This window comes from Pimephales promelas, chromosome 18, assembly GCF_988280905.1.
Source record: "Pimephales promelas chromosome 18, fPimPro1.hap1.1, whole genome shotgun sequence".
NCBI classification, from domain to species: domain Eukaryota; kingdom Metazoa; phylum Chordata; class Actinopteri; order Cypriniformes; family Leuciscidae; genus Pimephales; species Pimephales promelas.
The window spans coordinates 33015569-33036251 of NC_142786.1; the positions used below are offsets into that span (position 1 = coordinate 33015569).

The 20683-nt window shown below is 35.5% G+C and overlaps 2 protein-coding genes across 5 annotated transcripts in view; both read right to left on the bottom strand.

Annotated features, from left to right (window-relative positions):
• On the bottom strand, positions 1–8892 carry edn2 (endothelin 2). The gene is made up of 6 exons (XM_039651563.2): positions 8603–8892; positions 2979–3416; positions 2118–2271; positions 1867–1980; positions 485–577; positions 1–381 (listed from the first exon to the last, which is right to left on the bottom strand). Exons 2-6 carry the CDS (start codon positions 3037–3039, stop codon positions 294–296), a joined length of 510 nt encoding a protein of 169 aa, XP_039507497.2. The 5' UTR covers positions 3040–3416; positions 8603–8892; the 3' UTR covers positions 1–293.
• Positions 8893–9155: 263 nt separating this feature from the next.
• hivep3a (HIVEP zinc finger 3a) overlaps positions 9156–20683 on the bottom strand; it is a 35786-nt gene continuing 24258 nt past the window's right edge. For all 4 annotated transcript variants that reach the window (XM_089122616.1, XM_039652934.2, XM_089122618.1 and 1 more), the window contains 4 exons: positions 16111–16286; positions 14456–14557; positions 13440–14059; positions 9156–11671 (listed from right to left, as the gene is read on the bottom strand). In XM_089122616.1, the coding sequence (XP_088978742.1) occupies positions 11168–11671; positions 13440–14059; positions 14456–14557; positions 16111–16286 (1402 nt within the window). In that variant the 3' untranslated portion in view covers positions 9156–11167. The remainder of the gene's footprint in view (positions 11672–13439; positions 14060–14455; positions 14558–16110; positions 16287–20683) is intronic.

Consider the following 20683-nt stretch of genomic DNA (forward strand, 5'->3'; position numbering starts at 1 on the left):
TATATATATATATATTCTTTTTGGTCTTTTCAAGAAGAAACCCACCATAACTTCCTGCTTAAATGTTTGCAGTATTTCAGCGATTTTTACGCTCACTCATTTTCTTCATTTCAGCACCTAATCATCCTTGTGGCGCCCAGACATTTCTTTTCCACCTCAACTGAAGAAATTGAAGGTTCATGCCACAGAATTGAGAGAATCCATCATGTTTGCCCTTCTTCACTCAAGGCAGATCCTCTTCATCCAGGATGGGTTTTGTTCAAATGCTCTCACGAGTGTCGTTTCATCTCGCTCTAGCTGATCAAGAGATTCCTGGCTCTGGATTTCTTTTTGGTTGCAGCAGATCGTGACGCTGTAATGAGGTTGTCTTTAAATACCTTCCTGCAAATGGAAATGATGCATTGTTTAGCCACAAAGCAGGATATTTTGAGTTAACTGAAGCAAACGCATGTGCTAATAGTGCTTATGTTGATGGCAAATATACCTGAGAGTTGACAGGAGATGATTACTGATTTTGCCCATGTGATTTAACTGGTCACCAAGTTGGGTCACAATCTCCATATCTGGATTTTCTGAGCTGGAGATAAAATTTGAGAATACCAGTTAACCTTCAAATGGTCTTCGTTTCCTGTTTACACTTCGGGGTCACAAACAATTGATTGAGTAATTGTACAAAAAATATACATTTTTAATCATACAAATAATATATCATTTTTTTTGTTTACTTCTCATCTATTCATTAATGCTGTGTTTTTGGAGATATAAAATACTTTTGTATCCATATACCACACAATTCCTCAACTACACCGTTAGCTTGCATATCAAATATTATTTTTTGTATGATGCATTGCATTTATGCTCTAGTACTAGGCCTTCAATTCTGTGTAAAAATTTTCAGATTTATGCCGGATTTTTTTTTTTTTTTTTTTAAGAAAATATATTTATTATTATTTTTTTTTCACATTTCCCATTTATTTCAATATGGGGTCATATCAAAATTTTTTATTTTTTTACAAATGGAAATGATGCATTGTTTAGCCACAAAGTTCATAATTTCAGAACAACTGAATCAAGCCTAGTTTTTGTTTGTGTGTGTATAGATAGATAATGAATGAAAAGCCATAAAATCTTTATGAAGGGAACCTTTTTTTCTTAAGTAAAAGTCGATTGTGGTCGTATAAACCCCATGACCCGATTGAGAGCTGCCAGTTTGGTCATTCAAATGTGTCCAATTTTGACTGGTAATGCTATTGTATATAATATGCTTTGTATATATATATATATATATATATATATATGAAGAGTTCAGATGCAAAAGCCTCTAAATGCCATTTGAAATTTTCTTCTTTAATGATGATTTTTTATCAAACTTGTATATTTAAGTACAGTAATTTCACTTAAATAACAATTAGTGAAATCACTGAACTTAAATATACAAGTTTGATAAAAATCATCATTAAAGAAGAAAATTTCAAACGGCATTTAGAGGCTTTTACATCTGAACTCTTCATATATAATAAAAGATTTCAGCTTTTTTTCAATGACTTGCTCTGGCATCCAAATCCAAATCCATAGACAAATATAGACATTAGCCAATGCCGACCACAGGACTGTTCTGATAAAAATAAACTTGTCCAAATAGCCGTCCTTTGATTTTTGGGACCTGCATGACTCATTACTACTTTAGTCATTAGATGTTTCTTTTTCACTCCCTTTTTTCCTTTTATCTCAAAAAAGGGATGCGTATCAGAGCTCGGTAAATCCTCCCACACACATCGCCCTCATCTCCGCCGCTTCCGCGACAGACAAAATGACACGTATCTATCTGGTTTCATCTTCAGGGCGGAGCTAGAAGTCTGACCTCACCTGGTGTGACAGAAACTGGAGCAGGAACGATCAGACGGATTGGCACATTCACAACGACCTGTGGAACGCCGGCGACGGGAAAGAGCACTTCCCAGACCGAAAGGGCTTATCTTACTGTACAGAGATGAATGAGAAGAAGAGAAGGATTTATTAAAATGCACAAGATGTTATAAAAGTCATGTGTCTACATGTTATCAAAATGACATATTCTACGGGACGAAACTGGTCAAGTACCTCATATACACACTCACCTCGGTGTGTTGACCCAGATGATGTCTAAATGGCAGAAATAGATGCACTCGTTGTCCAACCAACTGCTACAGGAGCAGCGCTTGGTACGAACCCGTTTGAGAGCAGGTGGATTGGCGGATGCTTCAGACTGTTCAGATAGTGGATATCCAAACCCTAGAAAACACACAGAATCTTTGAATCTTTAAAATACACGGTAATCTCGAAATCTACTTGACCAAATCACCAACAAAAGATCCAACTGCACATATTTCCTATTATTCTGTATTAAATGAATTACATGGAAAGATAAATGCACAAATTCTAGTATAACAATATAGATATGACACTGAGCAACGACAGCTGCACTTATCATTTTTGTGTGTGTGTGTTATCTTTGTGCAGATGTCCACACTGACATATATGACCATTTAATCATAACATCTGATTAGTGGAGATATTTTCTCAATTCAAAAATCTGAGAAGAAAAATTCTCCATTTAATATTACTGCTGACAAGCTAAAACAACTGAAATGTAAAATACTGTAAATCGAACCTTTTTGAAACCGAAAGTGCACAGCTCATACTTTAGTAACCCACACTGTAAAAATATAAATTTTCATGATTTGTTTTTTCAACTTGAAAAATTTTTAAATTTCAAATTTGTTTCACATTTTTTTGTCAAATCAACTTTAATGAATTATGTAGTTCAGATAACATAAGCTTTCGAGTTTCTGATGCTTAAATCAATCTCCTTCATTGTATTAACTCAATTTTTCCAGTTCATTGAACTTAAAATCTTAAGGCAACAAGGTTATCAGTTTTTAAGTTAGAGGACAGAACACTTTTGAATCTTCTTCTTTAAAAAGGTAGAAGTATCTTACCTTGCTGCAGCACACATAGTGTGACGGAGATAAAGACGGCCGTCCGCAGAGAGAGAGCCATTGCAGTTTCTGTTAAATCCAGATGATCAGTCAGTGCTCGAGAGAGAGAGAGAGAGAGACTAACAGGTGCTTGTGTTCAGCTCAACCAACCCGCCTTCCATTTATCCTGCCAAACGCTCCGCCCCACAACAGAGATTCCTGCCTCCTGATTGGCTCAAAGCATGTATGATGTGGATGGAACAGGGAGTGATGTCATGAGCTCCCCCTGGAGAAGTCAGTGTCACAGAAACAGGAAACCTTTGTTTTCTCCGCAGGGGAGCCCACGTGCTGTCATCATCATCATCATCATCATCATCATCAGCGGAGGAGGAGATAGCATTTAATGGCATGTTTTGCTTGTGTCCAGCGATATACATTCCACATTAGTGCAGAAAACCCCTGGAGGAAGAAGCAGGACTGATAGGATATCCAACCACAGATTATGGATGTGTCACGGGCACGGAATAATACGATTGGGTAGATATCCTCACAGGTTAGGGTGTATTACTTGATTCCATAACATAGTAAAAACAGTAATATTGCTAAGTAACAAATTCAAAGAGGAAAAAGTCATTGCTCAGACACACACACATTTATATACAAGGAGAGCGTAACGCTGTTTGACTTTCTCAGTTTGTGTAAATCTACTTCGGGTTTAGAGTATTTATTATTTTCCCACATTTATTTCCCACATGTCTTGTACAATTATGTGGTTTTGTTTTATTAATACTTTTTTTCTTGATTTACCCTGAAAGAATGGAAGTGAGATGTGACAACGTGCCCCATAGGTGGGGTACATTGTAACATCACCATATAACAGATTAAAATGCTATCTGATCTATTTAGAAAAATATACAAGTCAAACCAAAACATGTTCTTAATAAAATACAATTATTAACCTTTTCATATAAAATAATGGCATTTTTTAATAATTAAAAATAAACTAATGTTTGAGTTTGAACACACTAGAAAACACATCTATACAGCATAGTTCAAAACAAAATAATAATTAATCATTTCTAAAACATTGACTCTCACTCTTTATTTCCATGCTTCTCATGTTTTCTCAATAGAATCTATAAAAAGTATAGAGTATAATATCATGTTTCTAATGTAACGCAGTGTGACAACATGCCCCAACTGCACAACTGGGGTTTAAACCCTGCTAGTGACTATAGCATTAAAGAACTATATCAACTGTTAAACAACAGATTGGAGATTAAAATGATATCAGATTTATCTAATTTTAAATAAACACAAAAAATAGAGAAAAATACACAATAAATATACAAGGGTGTATATTTGCGTATTGCCACTGTTGCCTTGCTTTTGGCTTGCTTCTGATATTTAATATTTAACAATATTATTGATCTGTGTTGTATTACTTTCAAGTTATCACTGTGAAGCTGCTTTGATACAATCTGTATTGTGAAAAGCGCTATATAAATAAATGTGACTTGACTTGACTTGTATATACTCTTGTGTGTGTGTGTGTGTGTGTGTGTGTGTGTGTATCTGAGCAATGACATTTTCCTCTTTGAATTTGTTACTTTGCAACTACATACCAAGCCGATCCCTAACCTAACAGTCTACTAATACTCTAATGACAGTTAGTTGACATGTACAGTAGTTGCAAAGTTACTTCTAGTTAGTAAAATGTCAAAAGTGGACAATGGAAATAAATTGGAACCTTATATATATATTTGAACACAGGGAAAATGACATAACATTCAGAAAATATGCAAATTGAACACGAAACCCCATCAATGGAGGTCATGACAGCATCATTTGTATGTCATTAGTCCTATCAGCACACTCTTGTTAACAAATGTCACTGATTCAAATATGCAAAATATTCTGACCTGGAGGAAGACATTTTATTAAACACTGGAAATGTCCTCTAGCTGCTCTTCCATCATTGACTTTCCATATTTTGCTGATATTATCACTACAATGGTAATGGCAGAGAGAACCTGATTTTTTTTTTCTAACTGAATATAACTAAATCATTTATTTATTTAGGTAACTTGGTTGGTTATTATATAAAATGCATGGATATGCAATGAAATTATAAAACCAATGGATTCTGCAATAATTTGTTATGTGATGCAATGGACCCTAACCCTAACAGCAACTACCCTTCCCTTCAAAACAAAAACTGGACAAATATTAAACAGTAAGGATAGCCACTGCAGGGGGGCAGGAAATGCCAGAGTGATGATGTCACAATCTACCAAACAATGGCACCTCGCGGATTATTTGTCCTGTTGGAAATGTGGAGGTCAAGAACAAACAGAAATAACTAAAGCAAACGTTTGTTAACGCTCCCATCATTTTTAAAGATCATAACTCATCTTGTATCATTACATGTTGCTATTTCCCCAATTAAATATTTCATGCATGTCACATTTATGAACTAAGAGCATGAGAATATGATTAATTGTGCTGATTTAAATTCTAAAATGTTTTTTTTGTCTCCATATGAAGAGTTCAGATGCAAAAGCCTCTAAATGCCATTTGAAATTTTCTTCTAGAATGATCATTTTTATCAAGCTTGTATATTTAAGTTCAGCGATTTCACTTAAATGGCAATGATAATTACCTATTAATTGTTATTTAAGTGAAATTACTGAACTTAAATATACAAGTTTGATAAAAATCATCATTAAAGAAGAAAATTTCAAATGGCATTTAGAGGCTTTTGCATCTGAACTCTTCATTTACAGATGATTGTGCTTGATTATAAGTTAATGATTGCTCAGGACACTCACACTACACCTCAGACTAACTCTCTGTTTTTCTGTCTCAGTTTCTACAGTCACAATCGAACAATGTCGCTGTTTCCATTTCCTGCAGTTAACGTGGTGGCCTGTTGAAGGAATGCGGCGCTGCGCTCAGACTAACACTAAACAACTCAAAGCGTCTGTGGAATTCATTCAGAAGCTCTCAGGAATGCAATGCTCCTCTACACTTTGACACATCATGCTTCATTAGACTTTCCTGACCAAAACTAGTCACTGAGAGAGAGACAGAGAGAGAGAGAGAGAGAGAGAGAGAGAGAGAGAAGCAAATATGGCATGCAAAATTGTCAAACAATGCAGGCATAATGATGTCATTGTTAAAATTTAGCTTTGGAATTGTGAAGTGTGCTTTTCACATAAAGTATCAGTGACATATTAAGTTCACCCTTCACATGATAATTTAATCATCATTTTCTTGGTTTTTTTTTTTACACTTATTTTTTGTCTATACCTCTAAAGTTAATTGTGTCCAATTGGGGTTCTTTTGCATCCCACTGACTTTCACTAAATGCACTTTATTTATTATTTTATTAATTCCATTTTTTCAGAAATGTTAAAAAGAAATATTTTTAAAGAAATTAAGATTGTTGTGGGAGGTTTCCAACACTGTAAAAAAAAATATTGACGGGTTAATTTAAAAAAGTAAGTAACCTGGTTGCCTTAAAATTTTAAGTTGATTGAACTGGAAAAAGTGAGTTAATACAGTGAAGGAGATTAATTTAACCCTCAGAAACTCAAAATTATATGTTATCTGAACTAAATAAATTATTTAAGTTGATTTGACAAAAGAAAAAAATGTTGTGATTACTACACTGTAAAAAATATTGTTGGTTTAACTTAAAAAAGTAAGTAACCTGGGTTGCCTTAAAATTTTAAGTTGATTGAACTGGGAAAAAGTGAGTTAATAGAATGAAGGAGATTAATTTAACCCTCAGAAACTCAAAATTATATGTTATCTGAACTAAATAAATTATTATAAAGTTGATTTGACAAAAGAAAAAATGTTGTGGTTACTACACTGTAAAAAATATTGTTGGTTTAACTTAAAAAAGTAAGTAACCTGGGTTGCCTTAAAATTTTAAGTTGATTGAACTGGAAAAAGTGAGTTAATACAATGAAGTAGAATAATTTAACCATCAGAAACTCAAAATAATAAGTTATCTCAACTAAATAAATTATTATAAAGTTGATTTGACAAAAGAAAATATGTTGTGATAACAAATCTTGAAAATATTTTTTACAGTGAAGGTGTTGTTATGTAGTTGCTAGGTCATTCTTAAGTGATGAGCAAAGGTTAAAACATTGCTTATGGTCACATCACTAACTGTCTGTATGACGAGGCCTATATCAATCTAGGTGTTTAAGAACACACCCTCAAAATTGCAAAATTCATCTTTATCACACACAGGCTACCTGCAGGTATAATCCTAATCGCTTTGATGTTTATGCTAACTGAGGTGTTTGAGGAATTCCAAACAATGACAAATGGCTTCACTTTTCTTGGAATCCTGCATGAGACGATCCATTATCTTTGACCAATGTCTATGAAGGCAATGACGGGTACACACATGTCTATTTCCGTTTCCTGTACATTCCTCTTGTGTTAGCTATGGCCTGCATCACAGTTAAGAACACAAACATTTCATGATCTGTCTCTGGAAATCAAATACCATACATGCCTGTGGTTGGTTGGGGTGTGTGAGGGGGTATACTGTAGGCTATATGATTATTTTGTAATTATTTTTAATTACAAAGATAATTTAGTTCGTTTATCTGCACTGTACTATGAAGAGTCTCTTTAGCCATCGATAACACTTGACGTTGAGAACCTTTCATTTAGTTTCAGCGCATTTACAGCGCCCTCTGGTGGCGAACCGAGAGTAGACGTTTATTACATTAGCGGTCTAAGTTCCTTTAAAAAAAAATAAACGCAACAAATGAGTGAGTGAAAAAAGTAAAGAGATAGTTATTTATTCATGGAGCCTGACGTTATAATATAAATATAGGGAGGCAGTGGCCATGTTGAGGCATGATATCACACTTTATGGGATAAGTTGTAATTTCTCAGCATTTATAAATATATTATTATATAATATATAAATTCTATAAAACACATGTGAAAATAAAATTTGACATCTTACCCCAACAGTTAAATTATTTCAGTGTGGTTTTATTGTGTGCACTTGATTTTCAACAGCTATGACAATAATAATAAATATGATGATATTGTGATATTAGTTTGTTAGTCAAATTAATTAAAAAAAATCTGATTTATGATGATAAAACGTAAAACAACTAAAACTCAACAATTAATCAATCAACGAATCTACATTATTTAGAACTATGATGATGTACCAGTAGGGGGCGCTATCACCAAAGCTCTATGGTCTCACTCTATCTATACTGCCTTCAAGTGAAGTTAACAGTATTAAGAATACTTTTTAACGCCTTAAGACATGAGTGCATTTAAATAAGACTTAAGTAATTACTAATCTCTTAATTACTTAATTACAAAACAATTACTTCTAACACCTCATGTCACCTTCATTTATATTGCCTAGCGCTTAAAACAATATAGATTGTTTCAGAGCAGCTTTACAGTGATGATGATGATAGGAAATCACAGTTACAGAGATTGTTTCGGCGTAACAGCAGCTCTAGAATAAAGTTATCGTCCAGCTAAAGATAGTTTTGATTGATTCACTTCCGTTGAAAAGATCATTAGTTATTTACTTAAAGGAGTAGTTCACTTTAAAAAAAGACATTTGCTGATGATTTACTCACCCCCCAAGATGTCCATGTCTTTCTTTCTTCAGTCGAAAAGAAATGAAGGTTTTTGATGAAAACATTCCAGGATTTTTCTCCATATAATGGACTTCAGTCTGGGAACCAAACGATTCAAGGTCCAAAAGACACTTCAGTACAAACTGCAAACTGTTCAAAGGGCTTTAAACGATTCCAGACGATGAATAAGGGTCTTATCAAGCGAAACGATCGCTCATTTAATAAATAATTAACAAAGTTTAAGTTTTATAAGCACAAATGCTCGCCTTGCTCTGTTCTGTGATGCGCGCTGCGTTCGTGACTCTCCTGTTCGAACTCGTTCATCAAAATGAGCGAATCTTTTTCCGAGTCAACTCGTTCATTTCGTTCGTTGAATGAACCAAATGACTCGGGGAAAATATTCGTTAATTTTAATTAACACAAACCTTGAAATGCGTTGCAATGTGCAAGCCTTTAAATAATAATAAAAAGTTTATCTCTGTGCAAACTTCAAAAACGCAAAGCTTTGAAAACGCTGAGGAGCTATGATTGTGAAAACAAGGACACTGTAATGTTACCAGATATAATGATTGTATTTAATTAAAATGACATCAGATCTTTAATCAAAATGATCAGTCAAATCAACAGTTGCCCAAAACATTTGTAAAAAATGCTATTAACAGCATTAGTTATTAGAATCCATACATTAACAATATCTTTGCATATAGTTTGAAATACAAGACAGAACACATAATCATTTTGTGCATAGATTATCGAATAAATAAACATGGCCAAAGCAACTGCAGACTCTTGTAACATTGAAATTCATGTTACTCTTATATTTCTGATAATACTTTGTCCTGTCTGTAAGATCACACAAGAGATCTGTCTATCTGGACACATCACAACAACGGGAGGAACACCATACTGACATCTTCTTCCCACATCTAAATAATCAACGCCACAAGAACAACTGAAGCATCGACCAGAGCCGCTCATCTTCTGGGTTTGACCATATTCTAGACTATTTACTGGAAATGAATGAGTGTTTAAAATGCTGGCCAAAAAATATTCTACTGACCATCACATAAAATAAAGAAAAACACATATACACTGCAATGCCATAGAATATAGTATAAATGCATATAAAAACATACATTTGTACAGTAGGATTTCTATTAAGATTTACAGTTAGATAAATTTGTTTCATTCAATGGTTCCATGCAGTAACGCAATAAAACGTGAAAATGGTTGTTGAATTTTATTGGCACCTTATATATAATTTTGCTAAATATATGTAATAAATGTTTCCATTTTATCACACACACATACTGTATATATGCGTCTTTGTAAAATGTAGAATGCAGACAAGAACATACACATAGATCAGGAACATAATGTATCTACATAATGTTAAACGAAGCAAAAATGACCCCGGTTATTAGTTGAATCATGACCTAAAGGATAGTTCACCCAAAAATAAAGTTCTGTCATCATTTCTTCACATCCTCATATCCAAACCGACATGCAAGGCAGAATGTTTAAGCTAAGGCATCTTAAAAACACCCTAAAGTGCTCCATACAACGCATGAACACTCTCAGGAAAAAAGGTACAAAAGCTGTCACTGGAGCTGTACCTTTTCAAAAAGTAAACTTTTATCCATTTTAGGTACTAATATGTATATTTTAGGCACCAATATGTACATGTAGGTGCTAATATGGACATTTATTTGTTAATGTGTACATTATATGTACATTTTAAGTGCTAATATGTACATTTAGGTGCTAATCTGCACATTTTTGGCACCAATATGTACATGTAGGTGCAAATATGGATATTTATTTGTTAATATGTACATTGTAGGTTCTATGTTCATTTTAGGTGCTAATATGTACATTTTAGGCGCCAATATGTACATGTAAGTGCTAATATGGACATTAATTTGTTAATATGTACATTATAGGTTCTAATATCTACATTTTAGGTGCTAAAATGTACATTTAGGTTCTAATATGTGCATTTTAGGTGCTAATATGTACATTTTAGGTGCCAATATGTACCATTAAGGTACCAATATGCACCCTTTAGGCACTGTGTATAATTATTTTATATATATAAATACAACACATGCTTGTTTATATTTAAGAAATATTTCATGTGTATACTGTATATAGATTTATATATAATTTATATTATATAAATAATATTTTTTTTCTTAAATATACATGCATGTGTGTGTGTATTTATATATAAATACAAAATAATGATACACAGACTTTTATTTTCGATGCGATGAATCGCGATGAATCGTTTGACAGCCCTAATAAAAAGCGCAACACTTTCGCTGATTCTTTCTCTTCTCACACGATGTAAATAACCCTGTTTTATTATTTCTCCTGCCTGCATATCGAATACGCCAGAGGGTGATGAAGACGTAGGTGTTGGTTTGTGTCTATGCGTGTCATTTTTGCCCCAAGCCCCTGTTCGTTTCCAACACTGAAGATTCTGCCAAACATGCAGGTTTAGGTCATTATTAGGTCTGTAAAAATGAAGAAAGAATTGTCATTTTTGGCTGAACTTTATCTTTAACACTTAGTGTCCATGGATGTTCTTGAGCCGTCTACCGGTTGAGCTCGAGGATGCTTTCTGTGGTTTCTTTGAGAGATACTCTTCCAGGTCGTCATGGGAACGCCGGGAACCTTGGATACTCGCTCTGACTGAACCACTCCCCGGATTTGCTCCTTGTCTTCATCGGAGGAAGAGCTCATCTCCACCGTTGGCTCGGTGAACACAATCAGCTGATTTTTACGATGAGGAACTTCATCTGTCCCTTTCTCCTTCGTGAGTACAGTGACCGTCATCTGGGCCACGCTGTGGTGCAGAGAAGCGCTTCGGAGGAGCATGTTGGAGCGTGGCTGCACCATCTGGATCCCGCCTATAGGAATGGTGAGGCTGACACTGGGAATCATCACCTGGGGCTGGGAGTGCAGGGGCAGGTGACTTAACACACGCTGGCCTTCTTTCCTGGAGAGACGCCCATGTGGCAGAGGCATCATGTTGGTCCTTCGCTTAGGACTGTGTGTTTTCTCCTTGAGGGGAGCCAGAAAGACATGTTTTTTTTAGTGAAATCACCAAGTGACCACAGGTGGAGTCATCTTTATTCTAGGCAAAAGGACGTTATTTCTAAAGTGTGTGGTTTTTTGCAGCTAAAGATAGTCTTGGTTCTTCCCAAATCTAGTAGATGGTAAACAGATAAGTATGCATTCATCATTTCATGGGTTACTATCTAAGGCTTTGGCTTTAATTGTATGTAAAGACTCTATTTGTAATAAAGGTGCGACACAAAAATAACACAGTGTGCTTTTAGAATCGGGGTATTTGTGTTTGGATGTTTATCTTGGATATATTTGGGTGTCTTGTTTTCAGATTTTTTTGCACACAAATACATAAAAAACTCTATAATTGGAGTAAAACAAACTTTGACAAAGAAAGAAGCATCTACATACTGTATTTAGCTATCAAGGCTAACAACCCACAATTTATTATTGAAACAAGGATGAATGGTTGTTAAAAGAGAGCATGGATCATTCGAAGAAAAATTCGAATACATAAATACTTCAATCAAATAATATGTTAAATATTATAAATTACTTGCTGAAAAAAAAAAAATTATATACTTCGGACCAACTTCAATTATTAGTTTTTCAAAAATGTTTTCTGTCTAAACTTTTTATAAAAAATATTTATTTTCCCACTGATAAAAATGGTTTTTATTATAAAGATCATCAATGTGTGATTTAGTTTCCTAAAGACTAAATGTATTTTTAGAAAAATGAATAAAAGCCACAGTCAGTAAAGCTAGCCGATATGTGAAAATACTATTTAAATCAGTTTTTCTTAAAAAAAAAAAAAAATTCAATGGGTGTAATTTGTTTCTAAGGGTAATAAAAGTGTAATTTGTTTTAGAGAAACTAAACAAAACGGGTTTAAATGGGAAACCATTATATATATATATATATATATGAAGAGTTCAGATGCAAAAGCCTCTAAGTGCCATTTAAGATTTTCTTCTTTAATGATGATTTTTATCAAACTTGTATATTTAAGTTCAGTAATTTCACTTAAATGGCAATGATAATTACATATTAATTGTTATTAAAGTGAAATTACTGAACTTAAATATACAAATTTGATAAAAAATCATCATTAAAGAAGAAAATTTCAAATGGCATTTAGAGGCTTTTGCATCTGAACTCTTCATATATATATATATATATGTGAAGAGTTCAGATGCAAAAGCCTCTAAATGCCATTTGAAATTCTCTTCTAGAATAATCATTTTTATCAAGCTTGTATATTTAAATTCAGTAATTTCACTTAAATGGCAATTCATAGGTAATCTTCATTGCCATTTAAGTGAAATTAACATTCTTGAAGAAAATTTCAAATGGCATTTAGAGGCTTTTGCATCTGAACTCTTCATACATATATATATATGAAGAGTTCAGATGCAAACGCCTCTAAATGCCATTTTAAATTTTCTTCTTTAATGATGATTTTTATCAAACTTGTATATTTAAGTTCAGTAATTTCACTTAAATAACAATTAATAGGTAATTATCATTGCCATTAAAGTGAAATCACTGAACTTAAATATACAAGCTTGATAAAAATTAACATTCTTGAAGAAAATTTCAAATGGCATTTAGAGGCTTTTACATCTGAACTTTTCATATATATATATAATATAAAAATGCACTATATAAATGGCACGGACGGTCATTTAACCTTCTCAATGCTGGTTTAAACAGTCTTTTATGAGCATTCAGTCAGAAAGATGTCCATAAAGACACTTGCCGGTTTGGTCTTGAGATTTAATCTGTTGGGTGAGGCTTTAGTAGACTCAGTTTGGTACTGAACCGTCACACTGGCCCCGACGGTCAGCGCAAGTGGACAGCTGTGAGGCGAAGGCTGTACGGGGGACGAGGCTCTAATGGGGGACGATGAGGCTGGGTGTTCAAAAGGAGACCGAGAGGAAACGCAAGATGATGGAAAGAGACTGTGTCTCGGAGAGGGACAGCGCAGAGGGGACATGTCACGCTGAGGAGACTGCGGTAAAGCAGGGGACATCTGCAGGCCAGGAGACGGGGACGAGCACGTCCCTGTGGTGGGTTCCAGGTGGCGAAGGGTTACTATAGACTTTGTGGTCTTCGGAGAGGCAGCTTCTCCATAGTGGCTTGGTTTTCGGGGGCTCATACTGACAGGCGGATTTGGATGTTGTTCCCAGCCTGGGTTTGGAAAGCCCGAGATGTCACAGGAGCCAGAATTATCCCTGGAGAGAGACGCACTCTTGGACGATGAAGAGGAGCATGATGCTTGCCCGTCACCCTCATCATCATCATCATCATCCTCGTCCACATCTGTCTCCTCTGCGTCTGAGAACTGGTGCTCCTCCACCAGATCCGTCTCAAGGTCACCTACAGCACAAGAGTCACTTACATTCAGTACGGTTAATTATGCTAATAAACAAAGAGAAATGCACTGAACTAATTGAAGCACTAAGTAACTCTACTTAATCCAAATGCCACAGTAATTCATAGTAAATGCATCATTTATTTCCAAATGATCACAATAATCGATGAATCATATAATTTTCTCAAAGTCATATAATACTTTCAACAAACTACAGAGAACTACAAAAAGAAGTGATTGATAGACTAATAATTGATGATCCATGCACGTGGCTGCTGAAAATTCAGCTTTGCCATTACAGATATAAATTACATTTTAAAACATAGTTGTAATAATCTTACTGTTTTAGTGTATTTGTGATTAAATAATACTAATAATAATAAGAAGAAGAGACTTCTCACCTCCCTCATGTGTCTCAAGCTCACACTGAACTGGTCCTGGAGCAGTTCCCTCTGGACACCTCTTCCCATGAGCCTTTGACTTCATGTGTTTGGTTAAATTCCCTGAAGAAAACAGTATGACAGCTTCAACATGGGAATGGAAACTTATTTATATCAAGTTGTTCCCTGTGAGAGTACAGGTGTAGACTGTCCATGTAAACAACCTCCGATGTCATCGAACTAGTGATACAATAACATCTATTATTAACCTCTATTTTTGTTGTGTTGGCAAGATTTCTACTACAAGACAGGATCGTGATTAGTTTAACCCTCTGATGGTCATTGGCCACTTCTGACCGAATCATTTCTGTTTTGAATTTTACAAAAATCCCAGCTTCATCGGAAGGTTATGATACTGGGTACATTTTGAGGCATTTGGTATGTGAATACAAAAAAAATTGAGGTCATGATCCAAGCATACTAAGTGGTCGTAAAAAAAATATACACACTCGTGGTCTTCGGTCAAAAATGACTGACCCATAGGAAATTATTATTTTAATAATTAAGTATTTTTTGTCTTTACAATCTACAAATTGGCCACCTTTTTAAAAGAAAGTACACCGCAGTAAAATGTTGACACTCTACAACATCAAGAGTGCAAAAAATTTACACACACACACATTTTTATACACAGTACATACACACCAATAAATTCAGATTACAAAAAATCTGTTTTGAATTTTTTTAAATCACAGCTTCATCTGAATGTTACGAAACTTGGGGATATTTCTGACATCAGGGAAGCGAACACACACAAAAATTGAATTCATGATCCGAGCATGCTAAGTGTTCGTAAAAAAATTAGTCACAATTTTGGTCTTCGGTCAAAAATGACCCCCGTTAGGAAATGAATGGGAAATTGACAAAAACACAAAAATTCACCTATTTTTTTTCCACAATTTTTTCTAATAAGAAATTGTTTTTGAGATTGTTTCAAATATATATTCGAATCCACAAAAAAATGTACATGCCATCTAGTGGTTACACCATGGTTCTACAGTTTTTCTCTTTACTGTAACCAGATGGTGCTAATTTTCTTCAATTTTTTTTTTCTGAAGGCCTAGACTCTATATTAAACTAAAATACTGCATTAATCATTTTTTGAAAAAAAAAAATATATATATATAGAAAAATATATATATTTCCATGGCAAAAATCAACCATAAATATTGCATAAATATTAATAAATTCAATCAAATTGTCTCAAAATACTAAATTAAAAATAATAAATATTATAAAACAAAAATAAATTGCATTAGTTTTTACTGGGATGGAGGAAGTTTAATTTTTATGTGTCCGGTCACTTCTGACCCAGGACGTGACTCCTAAACGAAGACCATCAGAGGGTTAAATTTGCTTCTTGCTATTGGGAGAGTGGCAGTCTTATCCCACAGTACATTTTATTTGACCAAATATTTACAATTGCCCCTGACTGTACATTTAAATGTGTATACCTGCTAAAAGTTCATCTTGTTTTTTAGGTGTACACTAGCGTATAATAGTTGGACTCAAAGTTAATATTAAGTGAATATTTTACTTTATCACTAATATGAATATAATATGGACAGACATGAACTAAAAGCCACAAATCTCCATTCATCCGTTGTGCAGCATACCTTTGGTTTTGAAGGCAAAGTTACAGTGCTGACAGACGTAAGGCCGATCGTCCGTGTGTAGTCGAATGTGTTTGCGCAGCATGCTGGGTTTCTTACAGCGTATTCCACACTCTTCACATACATATCGTCCTCTGCCCCGGCCACGGACATACACGTATTCCTCACTTGACCTGTATCTGGAAAAACACAACAAAAAAGCTGAAAGGATATGTTGTGTGAACATTCATAATGATCAGGAGTCACTGACAAATAACAGACTGACCCCAAAAATGTTGAAAAAATGTCAATAGTGCTATTTATCATAATGGAAATTGTGGCTTTCGAAGTCTAAAGGTAACAAAACAAGCACCTCATAAAATACAGTAAGTGATGAACCAAATGGAAACTTCATGGGCAAAGAAGATTAAAAAAAAACTAAACACAAATGCTGAATTACAAACACGTTCTATTCATTAAAAAATCATCTTGAGACATTAATGTACTGTATAATCACCGATGACAACCATGTGTTTAATTGGCAAATCAAACACACACATATATAAGTGCACTTTGCATTTAAATGAACTTTTGCAAAAATTTGACATACACTACAGTCGCACATACTGTAGTGAAGTACACTTCTTTTTCACAAGGGAATCTCATTTGGGTTTGATTAAATAAAGACTTTGCCTGACTGAAATGCGTGCAGCAATCATATCCGACTAGCACTATTTTTTAAACAAACAGAATGGAGCGGAAAAGCAGCACATGTAGGTTGTCATTGACACTGCAAGTTCTCAACATCACCTTTAGGTTAATTAAAATAGCAGCAAAGCAAAGCAAAGCCTCTGGGCTGGAATATGTGCATAAAGAGGCCTTTACAGTGATCTCACAGGTCTGTGTGGGAGATCTGATCTCAAATCTACAGTATAGCACCTGCATGGCATGCTCTAAAACAACTTGGTATGCTTGGCACAGACCCTCTTTCAGACACCACGCATGCATATATATCCATACACACCCCCTCCGCCTACCCACAGACACACACACACACACATGGGTAGTCTGGCCTGTTTGTGTCCAGAAAGTCCCAAAACGGGGCCTCCACTTGACCTCAAACAGAGCTCCATTTATAATGTCAAGAACTAGGGCCCCCTCCCTTCGACCCCCATCAGCACCACCCCGGCTCAAACACGGGGATCTTGCAATGCCGCTCTGTGCCCACAGCCCGGGCTTCTGTGCCAATGCAAACAGCTGAGAGGGGGGAACCCTAGAGCCAAACAGCAGTTCATAACCAATAACACCAGTACAAATCAAGACCTGTGTTGCCAGCTTTCTTAAAAATAACACCATTATTTTTGAGAGATTTTTTTGAGTGGTTTAGTTTTTTAGATTTAGGCTGTGCCGCGATATATTCACGGTAACAGACTACCGTTCACCACCACAATTAATATGATCCAATGCCATTCTAAACATACCGGAATTCCAAAATTGGAAATTAAAGTGGGTCCAAAAGGCACTTCATTATTATATTATTTGATGAAAATGAGATTTTTCAGTCTCATTCATGTGGGATGAGTTACGCACTGACCGTTAATAACTAAATCTAAGTACAAGCCCTTTTGCGCCGACGTCACAGTTGCGTCACGGCGCTAGCTGGAGGCAAAACAAAGTGAAAACTGGAGGCGGCCAATACAAACCAGCACAGATTCGGCTGCATAATAAGGAGCTTAAATAATTGTTACTATTATTAAATGTCATCTTGTTGTGTTGTTTGGTGCAAGAATTGATGATTGATCTGGAACTTCTATTTCTAGAAAATATTCACATCATTAAAATCGCACTGTAATGTCACTCTTTACATTGTCGTGGTCTCGGCGCTGGCTCGGCAGAACTGCGGATCGTACACACAAGTCTTGTACAGGACCATATAGGCATCTAAAGATTTATATGCCCTGTACGATCGGTTTCTCTGTAAGGTAGGTGTAGAAGTCAGGCCACTCACCCGAGGTAACGTAACGTACGTTAATCCTGTCAGATCATCCATGCATTGAGTGAGCGTGTAGTCGGCTACGGGTCGGCCAATCTGGTTCCGTTCGTTAAAAATAACTTTTGGAAATAACAATCGCGGTCCTGGACACTGAGTGACCGTACACATTAAGATAATATCGGATTTTCTCCAGTCATTGTTAAAAAAACAAGCTAACAATCCTTGCTAACTAGCGTTAGTGAAGCGGCCAGAGGGATCGCTCTGCCTCCACCTAAGCTCCGCCCACAAAAAAACGTCACCATGTTTACCAACTGAAAAGGGTCTATTGACAACTTGTTATTGAAAGGTAAGACATGGCCCGAAGAAAGTGCATCAATCATGACATAAATATGTGAAAATTCATGACATATTCATTATGTGAGGATGAACTGTGCCGAAAACACATAATTACCATTCACCTGAAACCCAAACTTTCACTCAAAATCACTCCCCTCATACATCACGTAAAACCTCAGAGCTTCCATTTTAAGATGCACAAACCACCTTAACCACCTTCAGTGTTCTCATTCTGAAGAGACACAAATGTCTCCTAAAGTAAAGACCACACTTGGAGAAACGGCACAGCCAAATTATGAGTAAATTGCATGGCTGTATTCTGTGTTACTTCAGAAGTGGTTGGTGGTTGTTTTAGGAAGACTTGTGTCTGTAAACTGATCGCAGTCACGACAGACTACATGACCTTGAAGAATTACATTTCTTTCTATCAGTTGTCTGACTTCTTTTGTAGTTCATGGAAGTTCTCACTCGAGCTGTATAAAAAAATAAGCATTGAATGCCCAGTGGCTAGGCAGGAGCCTAACCCTAACCCTAACTGGTTGGAAAAAAACAAACAAACAAAAAAACCATTATACTGTACTTATCTTTTGTTGCCAATCATCCAATCGAACTACACCCAAATTATACATTAAATATGGGTTCAGTTTCAAAAAGGTTAAAATGGCCACACTAGACTTAACCTTCCACTGTCTTTCATTCTTATGCATTTATATGCATTTATACATATGCGCGGGAGACCGGATACACAACCTAATGCAAATACGTTTTGTTGCAAACAAGTTTTTGTGAACTCTGACCTGCAAATGCATATGACGAGACCAAAATTTGTGACCTGCATTTCCAATTCAGCTGTTCATGTAAATAATTGTGGCTTTTCTTGGGCCTATGGAGTTTTCAATAAATATATTATTTACACTCTAAAAAATGCTGGGTTGTTTTAACCCAGTTTTGGGTAAAATGTGGACAAACCCAGCCATTGGGTAAAAAATGTAATTTAAAAATGTAACCCAATGGCTGGGTTTGTCCATATTTTACCCAAAATTGGGTTAAAACAACCCAGCATTTTTTAGAGTGTACTTTATTACAACAATCAATTTTGGGAACTGTGTTTGGTTGCCACTTATCACTCGGATAATTTAGGTATTAAAGCAAATCCAGCTGAAAACCACGTAGATGTTTGTTTTTCATTCATCTGAAAACACCTCAAAATGTGACTCTACTGCCTCTTGGCCATCTCCATATGCCTTCAGCTCAATGACCAAAATCATTGATGCAGTATGGTGTAAATGGGACTCTGTGGGGTTCCACAGGAAGTGACCGCCAGGCTAGGTAGTTTCCTGGCTCGGGCCGTGTAACAGACGGTCCGTGTTGGCTCGGACAGCCAACCGATCTCCTGCAGCGGGGCAAGAACAGCACTGCTCAAAATACTGACAGAAAGCCACCGCACATTCAGTGTGAGCAGGATGCAGGAACTACAAAGATTCTAGCTTTTCTTACATCGGTGTACAAGAATCAACAGCTAACATGACATCATCTTTGAAGTGTTAAATGGTTAAATAAATGCATGAGAGAAAAGAAAGAAGACCAAGCGTAATTTAGCATGCAAATAAATGCAAAATAGAACAAGAAGCACAAATAAGTATGCAAACCATACTTTGAAGTTTTATTTTTGAACGGCTAATGATGCAAGTCAATATTGATTAAGTTTAATTTGACATTTTTTACAAGTATAATGTTTACAAAAACAAAACTACTCCACTGAAGTATCTACAAAGGTATCTATGGAGGTTTAGGCTGAACTTCTTGCAGAAATGCATGAGCAAAATAAACCAATATCTATATCTATACAATGCTGCCTTGCAAACACAGTAGAGCCCGACCGATAAATGATTTTGAAGGCCGATACCGATTCAAATATATTTGGGTTTTAAAATCCGATATATCAGCCGATATTTTTTTTTTTATTAAATATTGTTGGATTTCACACACGTGTAAAAGAAAAGCTAACTTTTCTGCACAAGATGCGTTTGATACTTGTTCTCTATGTCTAAATGTTCACTCCTCGCAAGTATAACTTACATTTTACAATGCAGGGACTGTAACTAGAGATATGCTAGTTATAAATACAGTAATCATTCCTTTATTTAGACAGAAAAAGTTCATTGTGGTTTCCAAGCTCATTAAGCAGTCTTCCACTGATGATAGTGGCGTTAGCTAGCTTTGTGGTTAGCTAGTCTATGATGAGCCATAATTTAGCAATAGATAACA

Coding starts and splice junctions, on each gene's coding strand:
- edn2 (XM_039651563.2), bottom strand. CDS start 3,039: ATGGCTCTCTCTCTGCGGACGGCCGTCTTTATCTCCGTCACACTATGT. Junction 2,272..2,978: donor ACTATGTGTGCTGCAGCAAG/GTAAGATACTTC, acceptor TGTGTTTTCTAG/GGTTTGGATATCCACTATCT. Junction 382..484: donor CATCTCCTGTCAACTCTCAG/GTATATTTGCCA, acceptor TTCCATTTGCAG/GAAGGTATTTAAAGACAACC.